The 12,465-nt window shown below is 45.0% G+C and overlaps 1 protein-coding gene across 1 annotated transcript in view; it reads right to left on the reverse strand.

The window, feature by feature from the left end:
- The window catches only part of PDILT (protein disulfide isomerase like, testis expressed), a 44,313-nt gene that overhangs the window by 13,995 nt on the left and 17,853 nt on the right, over positions 1-12,465 (reverse strand). Inside the window, exons 2-5 of the mRNA XM_054041578.1 lie at positions 7,113-7,319; positions 3,763-3,896; positions 955-1,092; positions 229-339 (exon numbers count right to left, since the gene is read on the reverse strand). Coding sequence (XP_053897553.1) covers positions 229-339; positions 955-1,092; positions 3,763-3,896; positions 7,113-7,319 — 590 coding nt within the window. The remainder of the gene's footprint in view (positions 1-228; positions 340-954; positions 1,093-3,762; positions 3,897-7,112; positions 7,320-12,465) is intronic.

The raw sequence follows: 12,465 nt of genomic DNA on the forward strand, positions 1-12,465 counted from the left end.
GTGGAACCATATGGTGTACGGGAAATGTGTTCGGTAAACAGAACAGCTAAGTAAACTGGATTCCCACTCTAAATTTTGATGAGCTTCATTGACCAGCTCAACATAGCCCCATGTTGGTTCTGGAATTCCAGGAGCCTAGGAGCAACAAATTAAAGAGGAGATGATGATGATTTTTCACAGGAATTCCCTTCTGCTTTAGCTCTATTTAATTCCATACAGTGAACATACCTCAAGATTATACTCTGTGACCAAGTCCATGGTAAAAGTTTTAATTAATCTGGTAAGATCCACTTTGTTCTGCTTGCCATCTTTGGACACTTCGTTATGTACAGGTTTTCCCTTGAGTAATAATAAAGCAAAGTTTTTAAAGCAGCCATCTTTATCCTTGACTGTAGCAAGCATGCTGTCATTAATTAAACATATTGTTGTTTTCAGATTTACTTTTTCTTGTCAATAGCAACTAAAATTTCATAACTCTTCTATAATAAATGGCACCGCCAGGTTAGTAACATGGTTGCCACTGAGTGTCAAGATAAAGCGGACATATTTAATTTACTCCATGCCAATAATCCTAATACACTGTGTATTCACTCTAAATTATAACGCAAGACCCTTTCAGTGTCTAGGCACAATGAAATGGCAACTGAACCTTTGCTTTAACAATTTCATGGTCTGATTTTGTTTTGTAGCCTAATTGTCAATGTTACTTCCGTATAGTTTTGTAGTTGTCATTTTGTTTGCAGAGTGCTTCTTCCCAGTGCCATTTGGGGAAAAGGAAAAAGATCCCTCCCCAAAAGTGATGTGCTACAGAAGCCCTGAGCATCCACAACAGTCCGTCAGTCCAGCAGAAGTTGTAAGTGCTCAGTGAATTTGAAAATTGAGCCACTGTTCTTTAAGTGACTAAATATGGCTTCAGAAGCCAGAATGCAGCCCCCAGGTTTCCATTGTGCGCACCTTCTTGAACACAGCAATGGCGTTCTCTCGGATGCCATAGCTCATAAAAACCTCCTCACTGGCTGTCACTCCGAAAGGCAGCTCTGGAACGTCTCTCGCAGTCTCATAGAAAACTTCCACTGCTCCACCGTGAAGTTCCTGTAGAACAAAAGCAGTGATTTATAATCACCGGCACCCTGTACGGTGCTGGCATGGATGGGAGTTAGGAGCAGACTGAGGCTGGCCTCATGCAGGTCTCTGAGGTGTAGAGGAGGGAGTAAACACTCACACTAGCAAGGCTGGTTGCATGACCTTTTCCAGATAGTGTCTGCTGGGCTGGTGTGGGGCTGATATGGCATTCCCTGATCTCAACGTCTATCCTGCCCCATTCAGCATGGACCTGCCTATTCCTCTGCTCCACCAGTGCCCCAGGCAAGTCCTGGCCTTGAGAGGGGCTGTCCAAGAGGGGAAGGAATCATGGCAGCACGAGATCCTGACACCACTTCTTCACTCCTTCCACACAGGAACAGTGAAAGTCACACAAAGAGAGTTCCTTCTGTGCAGTAGATCAGAAAGGAAGGATCTGTACTTAATTGAGGACCTATCTATTGACGTGTTTGAATTGTTTTGCCTATGTCTGATGCTTAGATAGGAGGTTCTTCAAGGCAGAAACCTTGTCTCCTAAGCTTGTAGAATACACAGCATGCTATAAGCCCCCAATTAATAGTAAATAACAATGATGGAAGGCAACAGTTCCTGCAGATTCCATTTAATTAGACAATTATTTCATGCTAAATGAATAGTAATTTATATGCTGAGATTTTCCGACACATTTTGGCAGTCACATTCGGTGAGCAATCTGTGACTAATAGAAGGCCAAATCCGGCTCTTTATTTCTTTGGACAGTGCTTTATTCTATTGGCTTCCACCTGCTGTATTTCTGACATGTCCTAGTGCATGCTGATGATAATCTATAGCCATTTCATTCTCCAAATGAATTCACAAATTCCAATCAAAGAAGTCTGCAGGCACTATCAGCTCAGTCCAGTAACACTATTATACTAGGCAGGATGGTGAGTTGCACCTTTTGTGAGTTGCACCTTAGTTTATGAACGATTTCAATGGGGCTACTTGTGGAGCAAAACTCCAGTTAGGGTGAGCATTTTCACAACTGGCCCATTGTTTTCAATGCATACCCTGCCTCTCCCCCTAAGGTGCTACGGCAGCAACATACTTCAATTGCCCCATCAATAAAAGTTGGAGTATATACATTAGGCAGTGGTTCTCAAACTACGGCCGCTGCTTATTCAGGGAAAGCCCCTGGCAGGCCGGGCCAGTTTGTTTACCTGCCACGTCCACAGGTTTGGCCGATTGCGGCTCCCACTGGCCGCGGTTCGCCGCTCCAGGCCAATGGGGGCTGCAGGAAGGGCGGCCCGCGCTCCTTCCTTCAGCCTCCATTGGCCTGGAGCGGCAAATCACGGCCAGTGGGAGCCGCAATCGGCCAAACCTGCGGACGCGGCAGGTAAACAAACCAGTCTGGCCCACAGGGGCTTTCCCTGAACAAGCAGCATCCCTAGTTTGAGAACTACTGCATTAGAGCACGTTATAGTAATGGCACTTTAGACTTGCTAAGATTAAGAATGTGCTCAGACACCATCGTGATAGTTGAGTTCAAAATACCTGGACAAACAGAAGAATAAATACCTACTTAGTTAAAAAAAAATATGAATACAGATTTAATTATATTAAAGGTCCAGAGAGTACCGTGAAAAAGTAGGAAAATTCAATACTGTTCTCCTGGCTTTAGATTGCATACCACCACAACTTTTACAGAGTCACACTGAATATTTACTTTGCAATGGCACGCAGTGCTTAATATTTTTCATCCCTAAGTCCTTCAGTCTTTCTTCAGTCCCTGAAACCAATGGCAGTTTGCCTGAGTAGAGAGTGCAGGATTTGGCCCACGTGCAGTACAATATTGTATTCATTCTGAACTAGGAAATTGCAATAGCAGATTTTCTAGCTGTCGGCAGCTAAAATCTGCAATTTGTGAGAACTTTACAGTAATCTGATTCCAAACACCCTGAGACATTTCCCTCCTTTAAAGGAAGTTGTTCAACTAAAAATGTATCCCAGTGCAATAGATATATTTGCTGGTTTTCAGTAAAGCTAAATAAGGATCAGTTTTTCACTAGTGCCTCAAAAGCTGAGCCCATCATTGTTCATGTCTATGGATTTACAAGTGCAAGAACTCAGCTCTTTGCATGAAAATCAGTTCATTAGATGGCTGGTTCTCTACCTGAGATTAGAATATGCCTAACCTTGCTTGAGTGCAGCCACAAGCCTGGCCCCAGAGCACCAACAATGCCATAAGCCTCTCAGAGGAGAAAGAGAAGGGGATGGAATGATGGCAAGTCTATTGCCCTGTTCTATACCAGCCAGTAGTGCTGGGATGTTCAGCAGGGAGCACTCTCCAAGGGCATAACAAGAGCTACTTTGGCATGGGCTGTACCAGCACTGCTCCAGGACTACCGTCAGGCACTCCTGCTGAGGCCAAAGACCTCTATGCATATACATACAGAGAAAATACCATGGGAGTGAGGCTTTACAGCTACAGTCTAGCCCTACATAAACCCAAGTATTTGCAAGTGTAAAAATGTATACAGGAATAAGTGCATGGTTTTAAAAAAAAAAAAAAACTAGCAAACGGTAGGCCTAGTTTCTGAGGCCAACTTTAGGCATCTTTGGAAATAAGGTCCTCGGTGACAATGGCAAAAAATGTGAGTCCCGGTCACAGCCAAAACGGCCTTTGACTTTCCATTGAGTTACCTTAAAAAAGCCAATCACTGCCAAATCTTCAGAGTTGATGATAGCTTCAGCTTGGTCAGTGCTGTTGATAACTACAGTGCTGGGTCCTATTCGTCTTCTCACCCAGGTAATAAATGCAGAGGCCTCTCTAACTCCTTTGGAACAAGGAAAGAATTAAAAGGACTGTCAAAGAGAATTACAAAAAGACATCAGTTTTCTGAACAACCAAGATGACAAGAAGTGCACAAGGTTGTTGAGTCGAAGTTCATTTGAACTCCAGGCACCCCTGAACTCTCAGCTATTGGATAATTAAAGGTGGTCTTAAGCATTGAAATTCAAATTCAGATCCCAATCACTTGAACAGGTTCAGGGTATCACAATACAATGTTTGTGGTTGTCATTCTACTTTCTGGGTTCTCTACGAACAACAATTGGGCATGTTGCCAATTAACTGTTCTGTCACAGATTTTATGGGTGTTTTGAGGCCCGGGCACTCAGACAAGTAGGAAAGCACGGAGCACAAAGATTCATGTGGCAGGTGTGTGACTGTACGGCACCCATGAGCTATACAGAAATATCAACCTGTGGTTTAATCCGACATGACTTCAGAGCAATTCCACAGTTTGTTGAGCTATCTATTGAGTTGAAGTAGATGTTAGGTTTGTACCTCTTGCACAGCAGAAGAGATGGGATAGGTGCTGAGGCGTATTAAAATGCTTCTTCAATATTAGAGCTCAGCTTTTTTGGTTTACAGGTAAGAATTAAGGCCCAAATGGTCAAGTCCTTTAATTCTCAATGCTCCCAGCTTTTAGCTACTGGACTCAGTATTGCTAACTCTCACAATTTTATCACAAATATTATGATATATGATGATTTTTTTCCCCTTAAAGCCCCAGCTCCTTTGGTCAAGAATCTCCGCTTTCACTTAAAAATAAAGGTTCTATCCCTCATGTTTGCAAAAAAAAAAAAAAGTTTAGAAACATGACTCCTAAAGGCTCAAAGGGGGCTTAGGGAGCTGAAAATCCCAGCCTAAAAGAATGCTCCTTTATCTTTTTCAGTATAAACTTCTTTAAGAAGTGGCGCAGATGTACATGAGGGGTCCAGCAAGGAGTGAGTCGGAATTGTATATGAAAAAGAGCACTGATATAGTGCCAGCCTGTATATACTGTGCTATGGTGTAGTCATGCTACATATTACAGACATTCGATCAAACATTCAGACCCTGAAACTGTGTCTTGTCAATTCAACAACATTAAAATGCAGGGAAGGCCTATTCAGTTGATTGCCATTAAGACATTTTGCTGCAGCACTCACTGCATCTGATTCCAAATCATATTTTTTAAAAGCATGGCAGGCTTACATTTGTCCTGAAGAACACAGGCCTGAAATGTAAAGTGACAGAACAGAACCTAGTGGCTGCATGGCATTCGAACACTGTCTACATACAGATCCAAGTTCTTACAGCTAATCTGTTGTTAAGTCAGCCATACAAACCTCAGCACATCTGTTTTTGGATTAATCATTGTCTTGGTTTGCCTAAAATGGCCTTGTACTTAGTATATTTGGGCCAAATCCTGGTTTCACTGAAGTAAATGGCTCGTTGATTTCATTAAGACTAGGATTTGGCTCTGTTTATCAGTCATCATGATGACCATTTAAAAAAAAAAATCCCTCTTTCATCAAATATTTCAATGGACTTTCTTGTTTTAAACTTTGTCTGTCAGTGCAAGCCCAAAGGCATTTGTTTTGTAATTAAGGGTTAAACATTTCCTCTGATAAAACAACTCATTGGATAGCTATAGTACATTCACATCAGGCTACTCTGAATACTTCAAACAGCTATAATCTATCAGGGAGAGCAGTTGTTTGATTTTCAGTACTATGCCCGCTCATCATTGTAAATAAATGACTTGCCAGTCAACCAATTAGTAATTATTGGAGTTGTGTGCTGGAGCTCATTTGTGAATTCTTTTTTACATTACTGCCCACTTTCACAAGAGTCTAAATATATTAACTCTCTGCAGCTCATTTATAGGTGACGCTGAAAGGGCAGCTCTATTCTGGCATCATCAGGCTCCTTGTTCACTGTCTCTCAGTAACATACACATCACATGAGTTTGCAAGCTAAAAGGTGGTTTCTTGCCAGTCCTACAGACTCAAAGACCCAGGCTGGATTCTTTCATTCTCATGCATCATTACCACTAATAAAAGTTCAGTGGGCAAATCATGCCTTCAGTGACACGTGTGCAAGCCCTCCTGTTTACACACGTGTAACGACTGGAACCCATAAAATAATTCTGTTGATGCACAAGAAGGAATAAAAGTATTGAGAACACAGCAGCTCCATTGAAGTTTGTGGGAGTGAAAGGGGACTCAGCAGCTCTGAAAATTAGGCCACTTATTCACGTGCCTAAAAGTGGGATTAGGAGCCAAAGATTAGGCTCCTGTTTTTACAAAATCTTGGCCTATCTACTTCTCTTCAGACTCCAAAAACATGTCCCTGCTCAGGCTACTTACTTACCAGCTGCAAGAAAACAGTTTAACCAGTGTGCACAATTAGAGAGAGATGTAGGCAAAAATAATATTATTTGTATCCATTTTTAACGAAGCAAAAGCTCTAATCAGGTCTGGATTTCCAGGGATTGTGCATATTCTGAACTAGGGGAATGCACAGGCTAAACACTATAGTCTATTTAATGTATCTTAATGTACTTTACCTGCAATCTTTAAAATGATTTCATTGCATTACTGGGCTTTATGTGAGCTCCCTCTGGTGGGTAATTTGCCAGCTTCAAAATTTCTTCTTAGGTTATAGAATCATATATATATATACAGTGTGTGTGTCTGTGTGTGTGTGTGTGTGTGTGTGTGTGTACACACATTCAAAACAGACAAGGTTATTGTTGAAACAGTCCTCTCCAAATCACAGTGCAATTTGCACTAGGAATCCTGTGGGTAGTACAAATGCAAAATAAAAAGTAATTGGGCCACATTCTCAGCAAGTGTAACTCCATTGTATTCAGGCTTATTGTAGTCAATGGGCATGGTAGTTCACTGTAGTCAATGGAGTTATGCCAGCAGAGAATTTGGCTGCTAACTGCATTTCTGGTCAAAGAAGAGCATTTAAATCCTAACTTTGGAAGGCAAGTTCAAATCCTAGTTTGTCTTTATTAAATGCACACAAGTATACACAGATATGTCTGCATATCTAGCTAAATATACATATAATGTCAAGGGCAGAATCCCTTTACTATCTAATACATTCACTGTCTGAGCATGATATTCTGTCCAGTCAATAATGTAATAAGTCTTTTTTCCATCTGTAATACAATGGATATTATGCACTTCCGTCAATCCAAACAACAGTTTACCTTTGCAATCTATAGGATTTTTCCTATTACCATCCACAAAGAACTTCACAGTCGGAAACTCTTGAATGTTAAATTCTTTTTTCAGATCTTTTTGGTCTGTGATATCAACTTTGCCAAATCTGATACCAGGAGCTTCTTTTTTAAGCTGCCCCGCAGCTTTGGCAAATTCTTCAGCCAGAATCTGAGATGGTCCAGATAAAGAAATGTCTGAAAGGGATCAACAAAGAGAAAACCAATCATGTAGTCATGAGTGGTAAGTCTCAAACTCAAAGCCATTAAATCGGGCAATATTTTAAAGGGATAAACAAGGCAGTTGATGAGACAAGACAATGGAAACCTATCCCATCCAATGAGACTAAAACAGGAGAGACCTTTTTGATCTATTTTGTTCATTACAAATGATCAATCTCTGCATGTTTGTATGTATTTTTGTGTTTGTACCTGTGCATGTGTAGCAAGAAATGTCATTTAAAAGCTCCGATGGGGGGGGCTAATTTTGGGGGGAGAGGGAACAAAATGGAGTCATCTGTGATTGAATATTCTAGCCAGATTTTTAAAAAAGGGAGCCTAAGGGTATGTCTACACTACAAAATTAGGTCGAATTTATAGAAGCCGGTTTTATAGAAATCGGTTGTATACAGCCGATTGTGTGTGTCCCCACATAAAATGCTCTAAGTGCTCTAGTCGGCGGACCGCGTCCACAGTACGAGGCTAGCGTCGACTTCCGGAGCATTGCACTATGGGTAGCTATCCCAAGTTCCTGCAGTCTCCGCCGCCCGTTGGAATTCTGGGTTGAAATCCCAATGCCTGAATGATGCAAAACAGTGTCGCGGGGGGTTCTGGGTACATGTCGTCAGGCCCCTCCCCCTCCATCAGAGCACCGGCAGACAATAGATTCGCGCCTTTTTACCTAGGTTACCTGTGCAGACAACATACCACGGCAAGCATGGAGCCCGCTCAGATCAGCTCACCGTCACCATATGTCATCTGGGTGCCGGCAGACTTGGTACTGCATTGCTACGCAGCAGCAGCTAACTGCCTTTTGGCGGTAGACGGTGCAGCATGACTGGTAGCCGTGGGGCTGGCAGCCGTATGGCTGCATTGCACCAGCCCCTTGCCTTTTGGTAGAAGATGGTATATTACGATTGGTATCTGTCGTCATCGTACTGCAGTGGCTGTCAATCATGGGCACCTGGGCAGACATGCAACTGTCTCAATGATGATGGCTATCAGTCGTAGTATGCTATTTTCTGCCAATTGGCCAGTATTGTCTGCTAAGCACCCAGAAGAGGCCGAGGGCGATCTGGGTGCTGGCAGACGTGGGGCTGCATTGCTACACAGCAGCAGCCCCTTGCCTTTTGGTAGAAGATGGTATATTACGACTGGTATCCGTCGTCATCGTACTGTAGAGGCTATCAGTCATGCTGCACCGTCGGCTGCCAGCTTAAGATGTAAAAAATAGATTTGTTCTGTATTCATTTGCTTCCCCTCCCTCCATGAAATCAATGGCCTGCTAAACCCAGGGTTTTCAGTTTAATCTTTGGGGGGACCATTCTGTGTGACAGTTGTTTTGTGTTTCTCCCTGATGCACAGCCACCTTTCTTGATTTTAATTCCCTGTACCTGTACGCCATGTCGTCATTCGGCCCTCCCTCCTTCCCCTGGTCCGTCAGATACTAGTTTTGCGCCTTTTTTCAGACCAGGCGCCATAGCTAGCACTGGGATCATGGAGCCCGCTCAGATCACCGCGGCAATTATGAGCACTATGAACACCACGCGCATTGTCCTGGAGTATATGCAGAGCCAGGACATGCCAAGGCGAAACCCGGACCATCCGAGGAGGCGATTGCAGCGCGGCGAAGAGAGTGATGAGGAAATTGACATGGACATAGACCTCTCACAAGGCACAGGCCCCAGCAATGTGGAAATCATGGTGTTACTGGGGCAGGTTCATGCCGTGGAACGCCGATTCTGGGCACGGGAAACAAGCACAGACTGGTGGGACCGCATCGTGCTGCAGGTGTGGGACGATTCCCAGTGGCTGCGAAACTTTCGCATGCGTAAGGGCACTTTCATGGAACTTTGTGACTTGCTTTCCCCTGCCCTGAAGCGCCAGAATACCAGGATGAGAGCAGCCCTCACAGTTGAGAAGCGAGTGGCGATAGCCCTGTGGAAGCTTGCAACGCCAGACAGCTACCGGTCAGTTGGGAATCAATTTGGAGTGGGCAAATCTACTGTGGGGGCTGCTGTGATCCAAGTTGCCAGGGCAATGAAAGACCTGGTGATATCAAGGGTAGTGACTCTGGGCAACGTGCAGGCAATAGTGGATGGTTTTGCAGAAATGGGATTCCCAAACTGTGATGGGGCCATAGACGGAACCCATATCCCTATCTTGGCACCGGAACACCAAGCCACCGAGTACATAAACCGCAAGGGGTACTTTTCAATGCTGCTGCAAGCCCTGGTGGATCACAAGGGACGTTTCACCAACATCAACGTGGGATGGCCAGGAAAGGTACATGATGCTTGCGTCTTCAGGCACTCTGCTCTGTTTCGAAAGCTGGAGGAAGGAACTTTCTTTCCGGACCAGAAAGTAACCGTTGGGGATGTTGAAATGCCTATCGTGATCCTTGGGGACCCAGCCTACCCCTTAATGCCATGGCTCATGAAGCCGTATACAGGCAGCCTGGACAGGAGTCAGGACCTGTTCAACTACAGGCTGAGCAAGTGCCGAATGGTGGTGGAATGTGCATTTCGACGTGTAAAAGCGCACTGGCGCAGCTTACTGACTTGCTCAGACCTCAGCGAAAAGAATATCCCCATTGTTATTGCTGCTTGCTGTGCGCTCCACGATATCTGTGAGAGTAAGGGGGAGATATTTATGGCAGGGTGGGAGGTTGAGGTAAATCGCCTGGCCGCTGATTACGCGCAGCCAGACACCAGGGCGGTTAGAGGAGCACAGCAGGGCGTGGTGCGCATCAGAGAAGCTTTGAAAACGAGTTTTGTGACTGGCCAGGCTACGGTGTGAAACTTCTGTTTGTTTCTCCTTGATGAACCCTCCGCCCCCTCCCCCCACCCGGTTCACTCTACTTCCCTGTAAACCAACCACCCCACCCTCCCCTCCGCACTTTGAGCACCGCTTGCAGAGGCAATAAAGTCATTGTTGTTTCACATTCATGCATTCTTTATTAATTCCTCACACAACTAGGGGGATAATTGCCAAGGTAACCTGGGATGGGTGGGGGAGGAGGGAAGGAAAAGGACACACTGCATTTTAAAACTTTAACTCTTGTTGAAGGCCAGCCTTCTGATGCTTGGGCAATCATCTGGGGTGGAGTGACTGGGTGGCCGGAGGCCCCCCCACCGTGTTCTTGGGCGTCTGGGTGAGGAGGCTATGGAACTTGGGGAGGAGGGCAGTTGGTTACACAGGGGCTGTAGCGGTGGTCTCTGCTCCTGCTGCCTTTCCTGCAGCTCAACCATACGCTGGAGCACATCAGTTTGATGCTCCAGCAGACGGAGCATCGACTCTTGCCTTCTGTCTGCAAGCTGACGCCACCTATCATCTTCAGCCCGCAACTTGCTCTGTTCATCCCGCGATTCAGCCCGCCACCTCTCCTCTCGTTCATATTGTGCTTTTCTCATGTCTGACATTGACTGCCTCCACGCATTCTGCTGTGCTCTATCAGCATGGGAGGACATCTGGAGCTCCGTGAACATATCGTCCCGCGTCCTCCGTTTTCTCTTTCTAATGTTCACTAGCCTCTGTGAAGGAGAAACATTTGCAGCTGGTGGAGGAGAAGGGAGAGGTGGTTAAAAAACACACGTTTTAGAGAACAATGGGTACACTCTTTCGTTACAAGGTCGCATTTTTCCTCTTATAGTGAGAGCCTGCCGGTTTGGTATGAGAGATTACTCACGCAGTGCCAGGCAACAGATTTCGGCTTGCAGGTAGCCATGGTAAGCCACAGTCTTTTGGCTTTTTTAACCTTCTTAACATGTGGGAATGGTTTCAAACAGCAGCGCCCTCATTTCCCATATCAAGGATGAATTGGGTTGGCTATTTAAAATGGGTTTTCAATGTAAAAGGAGGGGCTGCGGTTTCCGGGTTAACATGCAGCACAAGCCCAACTAAACCACCCCCCCACACACACCCGATTCTCTGGGATGATCACTTCACCCCTCCCCCCACCGCGTGGCTAACAGGGAGGAACATTTCTGTTCAGCCGAGCAGGAACGGACACCTCTGAATGTCCCCTTAATAAAATCACCCCATTTCAACCGTGAATGATATCACTCTCCTGAGGATAACAAAGAGAGATAAGGAATGGATGTTGTCTGCATGCCAGCAAACACCGGGACCATACGTGCTACTGGCCTGGTGTGGTAAAGTGTCCTACCATGGCAGACAGGATAAGGCAGCCCTCCCCAAAACCTTTTGCAAAGGCTTTGGGAGTACATGAAGGAGAGCTTTCTGGAGATGTCCCTGGAGGATTTCCGCTCCATCCCCATACACGTTAACAGATTTTTCCAGTAGCTGTACTGGCCGCGATTGCCAGGGCAAATTAATCATTAAACACGCTTGCTTTTAAACCATGTGTAATATTTACAAAGGTACACTCACCAGAGGTCTCCTGTGTGCCCTCACGGTCTTGGGTGAATTCGGGGGTTACTGGTTCCAGGTCCATGGTGACAAACATATCCTGGCTGTTGGGGAAACCGGTTTCTCCGCTTCCTTGCTGCTGTGAGCTACCTACATTACCTCCATCCTCATCTTCCTCGTTCCCCAAACCCTCTTCCCTGTGTGTTTCTCCAGCGAGGGAGTCATAGCACATGGTTGGGGTAGTGGTGGCTGAACCCCCTAGAATGGCATGCAGCTCCGCGTAGAAGCGGCAAGTTTGTGGCTCTGCCCCGATTTTATCGCTAATCCCCTCGTCGAAGGTGGTGTAAAGAAACCAGTTTAAAGGGCCCTTTAAGTCGAAAGAAAGGGCTTCGTCGTGTGAACATGTCCAGGCTTAATTCGATTTAACGCTGCTAAAGTCGACCTAAACTCATAGTGTAGACCAGGCCTAAGGTTAGGGTCATTTAATTCATATAAAGTCACTTAAGTCAGCTGATTTTCAAAGCGACTGAGTACCCAAAGCTCCCACCAACACAGGTTTTTATAACACAGTTTGTGTGTGTTGGAGCTGTGGGAAGTGGGTTCTAGTCAGCACTCTGCAAGTGTATGTTCTGTTATTATGGAGAAGGGGACAAGAAATGAATTGCCTGTATCCAGCTCCTTCGAACTCAAAGGTATGTATCAGATAAATGCTAAGAGTTCTCAAGTTTTGCAACTTGTGGAAAGGACTTTTAAA

Source organism: Malaclemys terrapin, chromosome 10, assembly GCF_027887155.1.
Source record: "Malaclemys terrapin pileata isolate rMalTer1 chromosome 10, rMalTer1.hap1, whole genome shotgun sequence".
Lineage (NCBI taxonomy): Eukaryota > Metazoa > Chordata > Testudines > Emydidae > Malaclemys > Malaclemys terrapin.